This window comes from Taudactylus pleione, unplaced genomic scaffold, assembly GCF_031769625.1.
Source record: "Taudactylus pleione unplaced genomic scaffold, aTauple2 ptg000285l, whole genome shotgun sequence".
Taxonomy (NCBI): Eukaryota; Metazoa; Chordata; class Amphibia; order Anura; family Myobatrachidae; genus Taudactylus; species Taudactylus pleione.
Genome location: NW_028284687.1, coordinates 866068 through 883661, shown reverse-complemented (window position 1 = coordinate 883661; position 17594 = coordinate 866068). Strand labels below are relative to the sequence as shown.

General features: G+C 44.5%; 2 protein-coding genes across 51 annotated transcripts in view; one reads left to right on the top strand and one right to left on the bottom strand.

Annotated features, from left to right (window-relative positions):
* Positions 1 to 7836, bottom strand: part of LOC148512032 (uncharacterized) — a 136609-nt gene extending 128773 nt beyond the window's left edge. Inside the window, exons 1-4 of the mRNA XM_088482367.1 lie at positions 7751 to 7836; positions 4704 to 5081; positions 4486 to 4583; positions 3831 to 4326 (exon numbers count right to left, since the gene is read on the bottom strand). Of these exons, the coding sequence (XP_088338493.1) occupies positions 3831 to 4326; positions 4486 to 4583; positions 4704 to 4788 (679 nt within the window). The 5' untranslated portion in view covers positions 4789 to 5081; positions 7751 to 7836. The remainder of the gene's footprint in view (positions 1 to 3830; positions 4327 to 4485; positions 4584 to 4703; positions 5082 to 7750) is intronic.
* The window catches only part of LOC148512031 (uncharacterized), a 188596-nt gene that overhangs the window by 120739 nt on the left and 50263 nt on the right, over positions 1 to 17594 (top strand). For 2 of the 50 annotated variants that reach the window (XM_088482297.1, XM_088482272.1), the window contains exons 1-2: positions 15931 to 16433; positions 17046 to 17532. The exons of 1 other annotated variant lie outside the window; for it this stretch is intronic. In XM_088482297.1, coding sequence (XP_088338423.1) covers positions 15972 to 16433; positions 17046 to 17532 — 949 coding nt within the window. In that variant the 5' untranslated portion in view covers positions 15931 to 15971. Of the gene's footprint in view, positions 1 to 15418; positions 15481 to 15585; positions 15650 to 15863; positions 15885 to 15911; positions 16906 to 16997; positions 17533 to 17594 lie in introns of those variants that run through there. 47 more of the 50 variants (XM_088482275.1, XM_088482307.1, XM_088482288.1 and 44 more) reach the window with 47 other exon arrangements.

The following is a 17594-nucleotide window of genomic DNA, read 5'->3' as shown; positions in this document are numbered from 1 at the left end:
ATGGGGCTGCTATGAATTATCACTAGCCCATACCACAGCTACTGGTGAGGGAGAATAGGAGGCTGTATAGTGTGTGGGTTTCCCCAGTACAGGCTGGGGCTGCTATGAGTTATCACTAGCCCATACCACGGCCACTGGTGAGGAGAATAGGAGGCTGTATAGTGTGTGGGATTCCCCAGTACAGGCTGGTGCTGCTATGAGTTATCACTAGCCCATACCACGGCCACTGGTGAGTGAGAATAGGAGGCTGTATAGTGTGTGGGATTCCCCAGTACTGGCTGGTGCTGCTATGAGTTATCACTAGCCCATACCACGGCCACTGGTGAGAGAGAATAGGAGGCTGTATAGTGTGTGGGATTCCCCAGTACAGGCTGGGGCTGCTATGAGTTATCACTAGCCCATACCATGGCCACTGGTGAGGGAGAATAGGAGGCTGTATAGTGTGTGGGTTTCCCCAGTACAGGCTGGAGCTGCTATGAGTTATCACTAGCCCATACCACGGCCACTGGTGAGGGAGAATAGGAGGCTGTATAGTGTGTGGGTTTCCCCAGTACAGGCTGGTGCTGCTATGAGTTATCACTAGCCCATACCACGGCCACTGGTGAGGGAGAATAGGAGGCTGTATAGTGTGTGGGTTCCCCAGTACTGGCTGGTGCTGCTATGAGTTATCACTAGCCCATACCACGGCCACTGGTGAGGGAGAATAGGAGGCTGTATAGTGTGTGGGTTTCCCCAGTACTGGCTGGTGCTGCTATGAGTTATCACTAGCCCATACCACGGCCACTGGTGAGGGAGAATAGGAGGCTGTATAGTGTGTGGGTTCCCCAGTACTGGCTGGTGCTGCTATGAGTTATCACTAGCCCATACCACGGCCACTGGTGAGGAGAATAGGAGGATGTATAGTGTGTGGGATTCCCCAGTACTGGCTGGGGCTGCTATGAGTTATCACTAGCTCATACCACGGCCACTGGTGAGGGAGAATAGGAGGCTGTATAGTGTGTGGGATTCCCCAGTACAGGCTGGGGCTGCTATGAGTTATCACTAGCTCATACCACGGCCACTGGTGAGGGAGAAAAGGAGGCTGTATAGTGTGTGGGATTCCCCAGTACAGGCTGGGGCTGCTAAGAGTTATCACTAGCCCATACCACGGCCACTGGTGAGGGAGAATAGGAGGCTGTATAGTGTGTGGGATTCCCCAGTACAGGCTGGGGCTGCTATGAGTTATCACTAGCCCATACCACGGCCACTGGTGAGGGAGAATAGGAGGCTGTATAGTGTGTGGGATTCCCCAGTACAGGCTGGAGCTGCTATGAGTTATCACTAGCCCATACCACGGCCACTGGTGAGGGAGAATAGGAGGCTGTATAGTGTGTGTGTTTCCCCAGTACTGGCTGGGGCTGGTATAAGTTATCACTAGCCCATACCACGGCCACTGGTGAGGGAGAAAAGGAGGCTGTATAGTGTGTGGGATTCCCCAGTACAGGCTGGGGCTGCTATGAGTTATCACTAGCCCATATCACAGCCACTGGTGAGGAGAATAGGAGGCTGTATAGTGTGTGGATTTCCCCAGTACAGGCTGGGGCTGCTATGAGTTATCACTAGCCCATACCATAGTCACTGGTGAGGGAGAATAGGAGGCTGCATAGTGTGTGGGTTTCCCCAGTACAGGCTGGTGCTGCTATGAGTTATCACTAGCCCATACCACGGCCACTGGTGAGGGAGAATAGGAGGCTGTATAGTGTGTGGGTTCCCCAGTACTGGCTGGTGCTGCTATGAGTTATCACTAGCCCATACCACGGCCACTGGTGAGGGAGAATAGGAGGCTGTATAGTGTGTGGGTTCCCCAGTACAGGCTGGGGCTGCTATGAGTTATCACTAGCCCATACCACGGCCACTGGTGAGGGAGGATAAGAGGCTGTATAGTGTGTGGGTTTCCCCAGTACTGGCTGGGACTGCTATGAGTTATCACTAGCCCATACCACGGCCACTGGTGAGGGAGGAAAGGAGGCTGTATAGTGTGTGGGTTTCACCAGTACAGGCTGGTGCTGCTATGAGTTATCACTAGCCCATACCACGGCCACTGGTGAGGGAGAATAGGAGGCTGTATAGTGTGTGGGTTTCCCGAGTACTGGCTGGTGCTGCTATGAGTTATCACTAGCCCATACCACGGCCACTGGTGAGGGAGAATAGGAGGCTGTATAGTGTGTGGGTTTCCCCAGTAGAGGCTGGAGCTGCTATGAGTTATCACTAGCCCATACCACGGCCACTGGTGAGGGAGAATAAGAGGCTGTATAGTGTGTGGGATTCCCCAGTACAGGCTGGTGCTGCTATAGGTTATCACTAGCCCATACCACAGACACTGGTGAGGGAGAATAAGAGGCTGTATAGTGTGTGGGATTCCCAAGTACAGGCTGGTGCTGCTATAGGTTATCACTAGCCCATACCACAGCCACTGGTGAGGGAGAATAGGAGGCTGTATAGTGTGTGGGTTTACCCAGTACAGGCTGGTGCTGCTATGAGTTATCACTAGCCCATACCACGGCCACTGGTGAGTGAGAATAGGAGGCTGTATAGTGTGTGGGATTCCCCAGTACTGGCTGGTGCTGCTATGAGTTATCACTAGCCCATACCACGGCCACTGGTGAGTGAGAATAGGAGGCTGTATAGTGTGTGGGATTCCCCAGTACAGGCTGGGGCTGCTATGAGTTATCACTAGCCCATACCACGGCCACTGGTGAGGGAGAATAGGAGGCTGTATAGTGTGTGGGTTTCCCCAGTACAGGCTGGAGCTGCTATGAGTTATCACTAGCCCATACCACGGCCACTGGTGAGGGAGAATAGGAGGCTGTATAGTGTGTGGGTTTCCCCAGTACAGGCTGGTGCTGCTATGAGTTATCACTAGCCCATACCACGGCCACTGGTGAGGGAGAATAGGAGGCTGTATAGTGTGTGGGTTCCCCAGTACTGGCTGGTGCTGCTATGAGTTATCACTAGCCCATACCACGGCCACTGGTGAGGGAGAATAGGAGGCTGTATACCGTGTGGGTTCCCCAGTACTGGCTGGTGCTGCTATGAGTTATCACTAGCCCATACCACGGCCACTGGTGAGGGAGAATAGGAGGCTGTATAGTGTGTGGGTTTCCTCAGTTCTGCCTGGGGCTGCTATGAGATACCACTAGACCATACCACGGCCACTGATGAGAGAGAATAGGAGGCTGTAGATCTTGTGGATTTTCCTCAGTACTAGTTGGTTCTGCCCATGAGAAACTACCACTTGCAGTGTCAGAATAAGTTTCCAATATCCTCCTGAGCGGAATTGTTTTTCTGGTCTAAAAGATGATTCCCCCTGCCTAGCTTCCCTATGCTCTAAGGAATCACTGAGTGACAGTAACGGGACAGATGTGTTATCTCACACACCCTGTGACCTTCATGCCACATCACAAACCCCACTCTACATGTACTATAATAGGTAAGTGTAGTGCTAGTATACAACTTGTCTCATATACATCTGAGAGGATGTATCACTACATAATATACATATATATCTACCATCAGTGATGGAATTACTATGGTAACTTCCCTTGTACTGATGCATGAGATTCACCAGAGAATGTGGGGAGGAGACTGGTCAGAACTCTGGGCTGGTAACACACAGTGATATGATGTGAGGGGGGAGAGCAGATGTATAATAGGGGCTGATGGCTCCTGACACCCTCGCTGGGCAGATACATTTCCCTCATTAGTTTGAACTGACAGAGGAGGGTGTAGGATGAGAGATTGCTGTAGTGACAATATGTGACTCTTTTCTGTAATAAGTGTTTATTACTCACCTGTGCTGATATCTGTAGGGATATCCTCCTCCTTATACTGCTGATCACCACTTACATACATCTCTTCTTCTCCCTCTATATCTTCTGCCTTTATATCAGTCACATACATCTCTTCTTCTCCCTCTGTATCTTCTGCCTTCATATCAATCACATACGTCTCTTCTTCTACCTCTGTATCTTCTGCCTTCATATCAGTCACATATGTCTCTTCTTCTACCTCTGTATCTTCTGCCTTCATATCAGTCACATACGTCTCTACTTCTCCACCTATATCTTCTGCCTTCATATCAGTCACATACGTCTCTACTTCTCCCTCTATATCTTCTGCCTTCATATCAGTCACATACGTCTCTACTTCTCCCTCTATATCTTCTGCCTTCATATCAGTCACATACGTCTCTTCTTCTCCCTCTATATCTTCTGCCTTCATAACAGTCACATACGTCTCTTCTTCTCCCTCTATAACTTCTATCTTAATAAAAGCCAGATCTTCAGCCTAAATAGCCCACAAGATAGTCAAATAAAACTTAATATCTAATTTCATTGATTGAGATAACACAGTATAATATCAGTGCATAAGACACACACAGCTTCTCTACAGATCATATAGTGACAGTAACTTTGGTATATTGGAAAGACCCTAAATCCCACCTACCTGATGCTCCTGTGGGGTCCTGTGAATCTCCTCTGTACAATCCTGTGAATAAAGAGGACGGGGACATCTCTCTTGGGTAATTCTGTTACTGGGTCCATCTGTAGGAGACACACAGTGACTGAGTACATTGTAAATATGTGATTATCAGTTGATGTGTGTACATAGGGGGTCCCCCATACCTGCTCTCCCCTGTACATTAAATGACAGTCTCCTCTTACCCAGTGATGTGAGGGGTCGGTGATTCTCCATCATCACGCCCTTGTACAGACCCCTGTGTTTCTCTATATACTCCTCCTCCTCCATGGAGACATAGACAGTGACATCCTGACACCTTACAGGAACCTGACACACACAATGATACAGTCATCACCCAAACACATTCCCTGGTGTTACTGTATAATGTCCCATTCCCAGCAGTCACTTCTCCAGTCACCAGTTGAATGATCTTGTTGGTGAGTTCTAGGATCTTCTAGTCTTTATGTCTCTCATGTATCAGTGAGTGAGGTGGAGGCACCGTGATGGGGCTCTAGGTCCTGCTCAGTCCTCCTGACACACAGGGATGGCTTCCCGAATGTCTTCTTCACTACTGTGTAATCCTGTATATTGGGGGAGACACAAGATATCACTACATGCACTCTTGGATCACGTCACTTCCCCAGTCATGTCCCCGTATTATTACTATAGATATAAGTGATGTCACTGTGACACTCCCAGATCCCCTCACCTCCCGTCATGTCCCTGTATTATTACTATAGATATAAGTGATGTCACTGTGACACTCCCAGATCCCCTCACCTCCCGTCATGTCCCTGTATTATTACTATAGATATAAGTGATGTCACTGTGACACTCCCAGATCTCCTCACCTCCCCAGTCATGTCCCTGTATTATTACTATAGATATAAGTGATGTCACTGTGACACTCCCAGATCCCCTCACCTCCCGTCATGTCCCTGTATTATTACTATAGATATAAGTGATGTCACTGTGACACCCCCAGATCCTCTCACCTCCCCAGTCATGTCCCTGTATTATTACTATAGATATAAGTGATGACTCTGTGACACTCCCAGATCCTCTCACCTCCCCAGTCATGTCCCTGTATTATTACTATAGATATAAGTGATGTCACTGTGACACTCCCAGAGCCCCTCACCTCCCCAGTCATGTGCCTGTATTATTACTATAGATATAAGTGATGTCACTGTGACACTCCCAGATCTCCTCACCTCCCGTCATGTCCCTGTATTATTACTATAGATATAAGTGATGTCACTGTGACACTCCCAGATCTCCTCACCTCCCCAGTCATGTCCCTGTATTATTACTATAGATATAAGTGATGTCACTGTGACACTCCCAGATCCCCTCACCTCCCCAGTCATGTCCCTGTATTATTACTATAGATATAAGTGATGTCACTGTGACACCCCCAGATCCCACTCACCACCCCAGTCATGTCCCTGTATTATTACTATAGATATAAGTGATGTCACTGTGACACTCCCAGATCCCCTCACCTCCCCAGTCATGTCCCTGTATTATTACTATAGATATAAGTGATGTCACTGTGACACTCCCAGGTCCCCTCACCTCCCCAGTCATGTCCCTGTATTATTACTATAGATATAAGTGATGTCACTGTGACACTCCCAGATCCCCTCACCTCCCCAGTCATGTCCCTGTATTATTACTATAGATATAAGTGATGTCACTGTGACACTCCCAGATCCTCTCACCTCCCCAGTCATGTCCCTGTATTATTACTATAGATATAAGTGATGACTCTGTGACACTGCCAGATCCTAATAATAATAACAGGACACCACAGGCTGCTCCCCCTGAAAAATAATCATAACAGGACATCATAGGCAACTCCACCTGTTTAATAATAATAACAGGAAACTAGAAACTACTCCCCCTGTATAATAATAATGACATGACACTACAGGCTGCTCCCCATGTATTATAATAATAAAAGGACATCACAAGTTGCTCCCCCAGTATTATAATAATAATAATGAAAAATAATAATAATAATAATAATAGGACACCACAGACAGCCCCCCCTTCTTATAAAGGGGGAGCGGTCTGTGGTTTCCTGTTATTATTATAATTTTCATTATTATTGCTTTCATAATACTGGGGGAGCAACTTGTGTTGTCCTTTTATTATTATTATTATAATACATGGGGAGCAGCCTGTAGTGTCATGTCATTATTATTATACAGGGGGAGTAGTTTCTAGTGTCCTTTTATTATTATAATAACAACAACAGGACAAAACAGGCCACTCCCCTGTTTAATAGCCTTAATAAAAGGACACCACAGGCTGCTCCCGTGTATAATAATAATAATAAAAAGGACAACACAGGCTGCTCTCCCTTTAAAATGATAATAAAAAGACACCACCAGCTGCTTCCCCTGTATTATAATAATAAAAAAAATAGGAGGATGCCACAGTACGCTCCCCCTGTATAATAATTCCACAACACCGGAGACTGCTCTCCCCATACAATAATAATAACAGGACACCACAGGCTGCTCCCCCTGTATAATAATAATAATAATAACAGGACACCACAGGCTGCTCCCCCTGTATAATAATAATAACAGGACACCACAGGCTGCTCCCCTGTATAATAATAATAACAGGACACCACAGGCTGCTCCCCCTGTATAATAATAATAACAGGACACCACAGGCTGCTCCCCCTGTATAATAATAACAGGACACCACAGGCTGCTCCCCCTGTATAATAATAATAGGACACCACAGGCTGCTCCCCCTGTGTAATAATAATAACAGGACACCACAGGCTGCTCCCTCTGTATAATAATAACAGGACACCACAGGCTGCTCCCTCTGTATAATAATAACAGGACACCACAGGCTGCTCCTCCTGTATAATAATAATAACAGGACACGACAGGCTGCTCCCCCTGTATAATAATAACAGGACAGCACAGGCTGCTCCCCCTGTATAATAATAATAACAGGACACCACAGGCTGCTCCCCCTGTATAATAACAATAACAGGACACCACAGGCTGCTCTCCCTGTATAATAATAACAGGACACCACAGGCTGCTCCCCCTGTATAATAACAATAACAGGACACCACAGGCTGCTCCCCCTGTATAATAACAATAACAGGACACCACAGGCTGCTCTCCCTGTATAATAATAACAGGACACCACAGGCTGCTCCCCCTGTATAATAATAATAACAGGACACCACAGGCTGCTCCCCCTGTAGAGTTACCTGCTGCCAGTGACAACAATGCCTCTTCTCTCTGCTCCGTCGTTGCACCCGGAAGTGGATGTGTAATACTAATAATGACTTCCGGGTGTAGAAGGCAGTGGGGGGAGTTTTCCGAGAATTGTAGAGACCTGACGTGTGGTGGAACGCAGGAGGCGAATGACGAGTGGAACGCATAGACAGGAAGTCTGATGCACTGCTGGAACCGGAAGTCGGGTGGAATATAGATGCTGGGATTCTGGTTCCGGATGAGAGCGCGGAGACAGCAGCAGGGGGGATGTGATGGGATAATTACTGTGTAATCAGCTCCTATAGTCTCCTGTGACTGTAACCACAGCAATGCCCGGATGTTACTGCCCCCTGTGTGTTACTGACCTGTGCTGCTATACCCCCCTGTGTGTTACTGACCTGTGCTGCTATACCCCCCTGTGTGTTACTGTCCTGTGTTGCTGTGCCCCCCTGTGTGTTACTGTCCTGTGTTGCTGTGCCCACCCTGTGTGTTACTGTCCTGTGTTGCTGTGCCCACCCTGTGTGTTACTGACCTGTACTGCTATACCCCCCTGTGTGTTACTGACCTGTGCTGCTATACCCCCCTGTGTGTTACTGACCTGTACTGCTGTGTCCCCTCTTTTACTGTCTCGTGAGCCGCCCCCTTGTGTTTTACTATCCTCGCCTGCTGGGCCTTTCTATGTGTTAATGACCTGTGCTGCTGTGTCCCCTCTGTGTTACTATTTTGTATTTCTGCCCCCCCCTTGTGTTTTACTATTCTGTGCTTCCGTGCCCTCCCCGTGTATTACTGACATGTGCTGCCATACCCCCGTGTTACTGTCCTGTCGTGCACCCCATGTTTTAGTGATCTGTGCTGCCGTGCCTCCCTGTGTGTTACTGACCGGTTGTTAGGATCCGTGATAGAGGATCGTCTTGGTGGCAGGTCCCAGCTATAGTTGTCACTGGGATACTGCATCTTATCCTGATCCACGTTCCGGCTGTTGCAGGCAGTCAGATTCCTGTGTTGTCTGTGTACAGCTATAGCTGTCTGTGCACTGAATTCAGCTGCACACTAATGAATCATGTCTTATCTGTGTGCACAGCTCAGGTGCACACTAGCAGTCATTAGGAAGGGCTCTCTGCAGGAATGCTACACAGGAAATAGGGAAATGGGATTGACGTTTCACTAGTAATTTATACCACATATATGTCCTAGGCAAGGAAGTGCCTTATAACATTTGACGGTGTTCCAGAGTAAACTATATATGAATAGCAAAAGGAGAAGAGGAAAGAAACCCTATTATGGAGCACTATCATCGCATCCTGTTAATTGTATTTAAAACATAACTTTTATTGAAGTAATAATATCTAAAATCGACTCTCATTACGCTAAGAATATACAAATAAGTGAAAATTTGTAAAAGGGGACAGGGTTGGATTCTTGGGTCGAGTGATCCGGCAATCCAACCCAGGTAACTTGCAGGGTTCAACACGAGAATGAGCCATGAAACCCTGCAGTGTAAACGGCGCGATCAGGGTCACGATGACCTGGAGCGTGCCGCATGCCGGCCGATTAGCCAGCTTCAGTGGCGCTTGCAGATGGCGTCATCTCCAAGCGTCCACTTCCACGCCGGAAGAGCCAGGTCACTGCAGACCCAGCTCCGGTGTGAATGGCGCCGACTCGGGAATATCCTGGGTCGGCGCCAGCTAAATTCCGGGTCTGATCCAGTTTGGAACCCTGTTCCATCCTCCGGATCAGACCCCGGAATTTAGGTATAAAAGCGTTATTAGAAACCGGTACTCCTGGAAACAACAGAGCATCAGTGCAATAATCAGTTTTCACTTTTACTATCGTGTGTTGTACCCTTGCATTGACACACTATGAGAGGATTACTATACTAATATTTTATTGACTGGGGGAAATACAGTAACGTTACAGGCGTGCTCTGTGCACTACTATCATACAGTCTGTTCCTGAGAAAAGATATTTCTAATTCCCTGACATCAGTATTTTATATTTATACATATATCTCTGATTATCCCTTATTCCTCAGGGTTATTCATCAAAAGCACAAGTTTTATACAGTGTGTGCGGAAATTGCTTTCCGAATAAAGTGCTAATGCAATACAATTAGAGCAGTCTATACAAAACACACGTTATAACCTTCCAAAATAAAGTGCTAATGCAATACCATTAGAGCAGTCTATACAAAACACACGTTATAGCCTTCCAAAATAAAGTGCTAATGCAATACCATTAGAGCAGTCTATACAAAACACACGTTATAGCCTTCCAAAATAAAGTGCTAATACAATAGCATTAGAGCAGTCTATACAAAACACACGTTATAGCCTTCCAAAATAAAGTGCTAATGCAATACCATTAGAGCAGTCTATACAAAACACACGTTATAGCCTTCCAAAATAAAGTGCTAATGCAATAGCATTAGAGCTGTCTATACAAAACACAGGTTATAGCCTTCCAAAATAAAGTGCTAATGCAATACCATTAGAGCAGTCTATACAAAACATACGTTATAGCCTTCCAAAATAAAGTGCTAATGCAATACCATTAGAGCAGTCTATACAAAACATACGTTATAGCCTTCCAAAATAAAGTGCTAATGCAATACCATTAGAGCAGTCTATACAAAACATGTTATAGCCTTCCAGAATAAAGTGCTAATGCAATACCATTAGAGCAGTCTATACAAAACACGTTATAGCCTTCCAAAATAAAGTGCTAATGCAATACCATTAGAGCAGTCTATACAAAACACGTTATAGCCTTCCAGAATAAAGTGCTAATGCAATACCATTAGAGCAGTCTATACAAAACACACGTTATAGCCTTCCAAAATAAAGTGCTAATGCAATACCATTAGAGCAGTCTATACAAAACACATGTTATAGCCTTCCAAAATAAAGTGCTAATGCAATACAATTAGAGCAGTCTATACAAAACATGTTATAGCCTTCCAGAATAAAGTGCTAATGCAATACCATTAGAGCAGTCTATACAAAACACACGTTATAGCCTTCCAAAATAAAGTGCTAATGCAATACCATTAGAGCAGTCTATACAAAACACACGTTATAGCCTTCCAAAATAAAGTGCTAATGCAATACAATTAGAGCAGTCTATACAAAACATACATTATAGCCTTCCAAAATAAAGTGCTAATGCAATACCATTAGAGCAGTCTATACAAAACACGTTATAGCCTTCCAAAATAAAGTGCTAATGCAATACCATTAGAGCAGTCTATACAAAACACACGTTATAGCCTTCCAGAATAAAGTGCTAATGCAATACCATTAGAGCAGTCTATACAAAACACACGTTATAGCCTTCCAAAATAAAGTGCTAATGCAATACCATTAGAGCAGTCTATACAAAACACACGTTATAGCCTTCCAGAATAAAGTGCTAATGCAATACCATTAGAGCAGTCTATACAAAACACACGTTATAGCCTTCCAAAATAAAGTGCTAATGCAATACCATTAGAGCAGTCTATACAAAACACATGTTATAGCCTTCCAAAATATAGTGCTAATGCAATACAATTAGAGCAGTCTATACAAAACATGTTATAGCCTTCCAGAATAAAGTGCTAATGCAATACCATTAGAGCAGTCTATACAAAACACACGTTATAGCCTTCCAAAATAAAGTGCTAATGCAATACCATTAGAGCAGTCTATACAAAACACACGTTATAGCCTTCCAAAATAAAGTGCTAATGCAATACAATTAGAGCAGTCTATACAAAACATACATTATAGCCTTCCAAAATAAAGTGCTAATGCAATACCATTAGAGCAGTCTATACAAAACACGTTATAGCCTTCCAAAATAAAGTGCTAATGCAATACCATTAAAGCAGTCTATACAAAACACGTTATAGCCTTCCAAAATAAAGTGCTAATGCAATACAATTAGAGCAGTCTATACAAAACACATGTTATAGCCTTCCAAAATAAAGTGCTAATGCAATACCATTAGAGCAGTCTATACAAAACACACGTTATAGCCTTCCAAAATAAAGTGCTAATGCAATACCATTAGAGCAGTCTATACAAAACACACGTTATAGCCTTCCAGAATAAAGTGCTAATGCAATACCATTAGAGCAGTCTATACAAAACACACGTTATAGCCTTCCAAAATAAAGTGCTAATGCAATACCATTAGAGCAGTCTATACAAAACACGTTATAGCCTTCCAAAATAAAGTGCTAATGCAATACCATTAGAGCAGTCTATTGTGACATAGTTAGGTTAGGGGGTCCCTCTCCTGGGTAGAGGACTCCTTCCTTACACACACAGCAGCCGGGAAGCAGTACGCCAGACTGGATTCGAGTACAAGCTGGTCGGCGCCAGTCTTTATTGTGCAAAACAGAAATAACATAAAGAAACCATAAACAGAAATCCTAGCCCTGTCGGGGCTATAACCTTACAATTGGTTCCCTCACTACAAGAACCTGGCAGGGCCTAGTGCCCTCACCAGCAACAAAGGCACAGCACAACACTTACAGATAGGTTTTTCAAGTGTCTCTGAGCAAACTCCCTGTCTGCTCTCCCAGGTGAGACACTCAGCCCTAAACACACTAGGCTTATATTGGCCACTCTCAGGTGGAAACCCTAACAAGCCTGTTACCAGGCTGGAAGACCCAAAACCTGGAGTGGCCATGGGTGGAGCCCTCCCTCTTCTCTCACCCACAACCCCCAGGTCCCAAACCGGCTTTTCAAAAAGCCGAGACTCAAGCCTGCTACACTGCAGACTTTCTCCTGGGGGTTTAAAACACATAAGACAGGAATCTGGGACAAATGTACCTGCCACAGACCACTTTACCAGTGATCCTATCACACTATACAAAACACGTTATAGCCTTCCAAAATAAAGTACTTATGCAAAGAATACCTGTGGTGTCCTGTTATTATTATTATATGGGAGGAGCAGCCTGTGGTGTCCTGTTATTATTATTATACAGAGGGAGCAGCCTGTGATGTCCTATTATTATTATACAGAGGGAGCAGCCTGTGGTGTTCTGTTATTATTATTATACAGGAAGAGCAGCCTGTGGTGTCCTGTTATTATTATACAGGGGGAGCAGCCTGTGGTGTCCTGTTATTATTATACAGGAGGAGCAGCCTGTGGTGTCCTGTTATTATTATAATACAGGGGGAGCAACCTGTGGTGTCCTGTTATTATTATAATACAGGGGGAGCAGCCTGTGGTGTCCTGTTATTATTATTATACAGGAGGAGCAGCCTGTGGTGTCCTGTCATTATTGTTATACAGGGGGAGCAGCCTGTGGTGTCCTGTTATTATAATACAGGGGGAGCAACCAGTGGTGTCCTGTTGTTATTATTATACAGGGGGAGCAACCTGTGGTGTCCTGTTATTATTATTATACTGGGGGTCAGCCAGTTGTGTCCTGTTATTATTATACAGGAGGAGCAGTCTGTGGTAACCTGTTATAATTATACAGAGGGAGCAGCCTGTGGTGTCCTGTTATTATTATTATACAGGGGGAGCAGCCTATGGTGTCCTGTTATTATTATTATACAGGGGAGCAGCCTGTGGTGTCCTGTTATTATTATTATACAGGGGGAGCAGTCTTTGGTGTCCTGTTATTATTATTATACAGGGAGAGCAGCCTGTGGTGTCCTGTTATTATTATACAGGGGAAGCAGCCTGTGGTATCCTGTTATTATTATACAGGGGGAGCAGCCTGTGGTGTCCTGTTATTATTATTATACAGAGGGAGCACCTGTGATGTCCTGTTATTATTATTATACAGGGGGAGCAGCCTGTGGTGTCCTGTTATTATACAGGAGGAGCAGCCTGTGGTATCCTGTTGTTATTATTATACAGGGGGAGCAGCCTGTGGTGTCCCGTTATTATTATTATACAGGCGGAGCAGCCTGTGGGGTCCTGTTAATATTATAAAGAGGGAGCAGCCTGTATTGTCCTGTTTTATTATAATTATTATTATACAGGGGAGCAGGCTGTGGTGTCCTGCTATTATTATACAGGGGGGAAACCTGTGGTGTCTTATTATTTTTATTATTATATAGGGGGAGCAGCCTGTATTGTCCTGTTGTGATTATTATTGTATGGGGAGAGCAATCTCCGGTGTTGTGGTGAGGGGACATCACTTATATCTATAGTAATAATACAGTGACATGACGGGATGCGAGAGGATCTGGGAGTGTCACAGTGACATCACTTATATCTATAGTAATAATACAGGGACATGACTGGGGAGGTGAGAGGATCTGGGACTGTCACAGTGACATCACTTATTTCTATGGAAATAATACAGGGACATGACTGGGGAGATGAGGGGATCTGGGAGTGTCACAGTGACATCACTTATATCTATAGTAATAATACAGGGACATGACTGGGGAGGAGAGGATCTGGGACTGTCACAGTGACATCACTTATTTCTATGGTAATAATACAGGGACATGACTGGGGAGATGAGGGGATCTGGGAGTGTCACAGTAACATCACTTATATCTATAGTAATAATACAGATACATGACTGGGGAGATGAGAGGATCTGGGTGTGTCACAGTGACGTCAGATATATCTATAGTAATAATACAGGGACATGACTGGGGAGGTGAGGGGATCTGGGAGTGTCACAGTGACATCACTTATATCTATAGTAATAATACAGGGACATGACTGGGGAGGTGAGAGGATCTGGGAGTGTCACAGTGACATCACTAATATCTATAGTAATAATACAGGGACATGACGGGAGGTGAGGGGATCTGGGACTGTCACAGTGACATCACTTCTATCTGTAGTAATAATACAGGGACATGACTGGGGAGGTGAGGGGATCTGGGAGTGTCACAGTGATATCACTTATATCTATAGTAATAATACAGGGACATGACTGGGGAGGTGAGGGAATCTGGGAGTGTCACAGTGACATCACTTATATCTATAGTAATAATACAGGGACATGACTGGGGAGGTGAGGGGATCTGGGAGTGTATGTAGTGATATCTGGTATCTCCCCCAATATACAGGATTACACAGTAGGAAAGAAAACATTCGGTGAGTGTGTGACACCCAGCAGCCATCCCTATGCATCAGCTGCTGACTGGAGAGGTGACTGCTGGGAATGGGACAATATACAGTAACACCAGGGGATGTGTCTGGGTGATGACTGGAGAGGTGACTGCTAGGAATGGGATATTATACAGTAACACCGGGGGATGTGTCTGGGTGATGACTGGAGAGGTGACTGCTGGGAATGGGACATTATACAGTAACACCAGGGGATGTGTCTGGGTGACGACTGGAGAGGTGACTGCTGGGACTGGGACATTATACGGTAACACCAGGGGAGGTGTCTGGGTGGTGACTGGAGAGGTGACTGCTGGGAATGGAATATTATACAGTAACACCAAGGGATGTGTCTGGGTGATAACTGGAGAGGTGACTGCTGGGAATGGGACATTATACAGTAACACCAGGGGATGTGTCTGGGTGATGACCGGGGAGGTGACTGCTGGGAATGGGACATTATACAGTAACACCAGGGGATGTGTCTGGGTGGTGACTTTATCATTGTGTGTGTCAGGTTCCTATAAGGTGTCACTGTCTATGTCTCCATGCAGGAGAGGGAGTATATAGAGGAACACAGGTGTCTGTACAAGGATGTAATGATGGAGAATCACCGGCCCCTCACATCACTGGGTAAGAGGAGACTGTCATGTATTGTACGGGGGAGAGCAGGTATGGGGACCCCTATATACCCACATCACCTGATAATCACATATATACAATGTACTCAGACACTGTGTGTCTTCTACAGATGGATCAGCAACAGGATTACCTCAGAGAGATATCCCTGTCCTCTTTATTCACAAGAGGATCAGGTAGGTGGGATTTAGGGTCTCACCAATATACCAAAGTGACTGTCACTATATGATCTGTAGAGAATCTGCGTGTGTCTTATACACTGAAATAGTACTGTGTAATCTCATTCAATGAAATCAGATATTACTTAAGTTGTATTTGACTATCTAGTGAGCTATTTAGGCTGAAGATCTGGCTTTTATTAAGATAGAAGTTATAGAGAGAGAAGAAGAGACGTATGTGACTGATATGAAGGCAGAAGATATAGAGGGAGACGAGACGTATGTGACTGATATAAAGGCAGAAGATATAGAGGGAGAAGAAGAGACGTATGTGACTGATATGAAGGCAGAAGATATAGAGGGAGAAGAGACGTATGTGACTGATATAAAGGCAGAAGATAAAGAGGGAGAAGAAGAGACGTATGTGACAGATATAAAGGCAGAAGATATAGAGGGAGAAGAAGAGACGTATGTGACTGATATAAAGGCAGAAGATATAGAGGGAGAAGAAGAGACGTATGTGACTGATATGAAGGCAGAAGATATAGAGGGAGAAGAGACGTATGTGACTGATATAAAGGCAGAAGATAAAGAGGGAGAAGAAGAGACGTATGTGACAGATATAAAGGCAGAAGATATAGAGGGAGAAGAAGAGACGTATGTGACTGATATAAAGGCAGAAGATATAGAGGGAGAAGAAGAGAGATATGTGACTGATATGAAAGTAGAAGATATAGAGGGAGAAGAAGAGACGTATGTGACTGATATGAAGGCAGAAGATATAGAGGGAGAAGAGACGTATGTGACAGATATAAAGGCAGAAGATATAGAAGGAGGAGAAGAGACAAATGTGACTGATATGAAAGTAGAAGATATAGAGGGAGAAGAAGAGACGTATGTGACTGGTATGAAGGCAGAAGATATAGAGGGAGAAGAAGATAAGTATGTGACTGATATAAAGGCAGAAGATATAGACGGAGAAGAAGATAAATATGTGACAGATATAAAGGCAGAAGATATAGAGGGAGAAGAAGAGACGTATGTGACTGATAATAAGGCAGAAGATATAGAGGGAGAAGAAGAGACGTATTTGACTGATGTAAAGGCAGAAGATATAGACGGAGAAGAAGAGACGTATGTGACTGATATGAAGGCAGAAGATATAGAGGGAGAAGAGACGTATGTGACTGATAATAAGGCAGAAGATATAGAGGGAGAAGAAGATAAGTATGTGACAGATATAAAGGCAGAAGATATAGAGGAGAAGAAGAGACGTATGTGACTGATAATAAGGCAGAAGATATACACGGAGAAGAAGATAAGTATGTGACTGATAATAAGCCAGAAGATATACACGGAGAAGAAGTATGTGACTGATAATAAAGCAGAAGATATAGACGGAGAAGAAGATAAGTATGTGACAGATATAAAGGCAGAAGATATAGAGGGAGAAGAAGAGACGTATGTGACTGATATGAAGGTAGAAGATATAGAGGGAGTAGAAGAGACGTATGTGACTGATATGAAGGTAGAAGATATAGAGGGAGAAGAAGAGACATATGTGACTGATATGAAGGCAGAAGATACAGAGGGAGAAGAAGAGATGTATGTGACTGATAATAAGGCAGAAGATATAGACGGAGAAGAAGATAAGTATGTGACAGATATAAAGGCAGAAGATATAGAGGGAGAAGAAGAGACGTATATGACTGATATAAAGGCAGAAGATATAGGAGGAGAAGAAACATATGTGACTGATATGAAGGCAGAAGATACAGAGGGAGAAGAAGAGACGTATGTGACTGATATGAAGGTAGAAAATATAGAGGAAGAAGAAGAGACGTATATGAGGGGGGATCAGCAGGGTAAGGAGGTGGAAATCCCTACATATATCACCACAGGTGATTAATAAACACTTATTAAAGAAAAGAGTCACATATTCTCCTTGCTCAGTCACTACAAC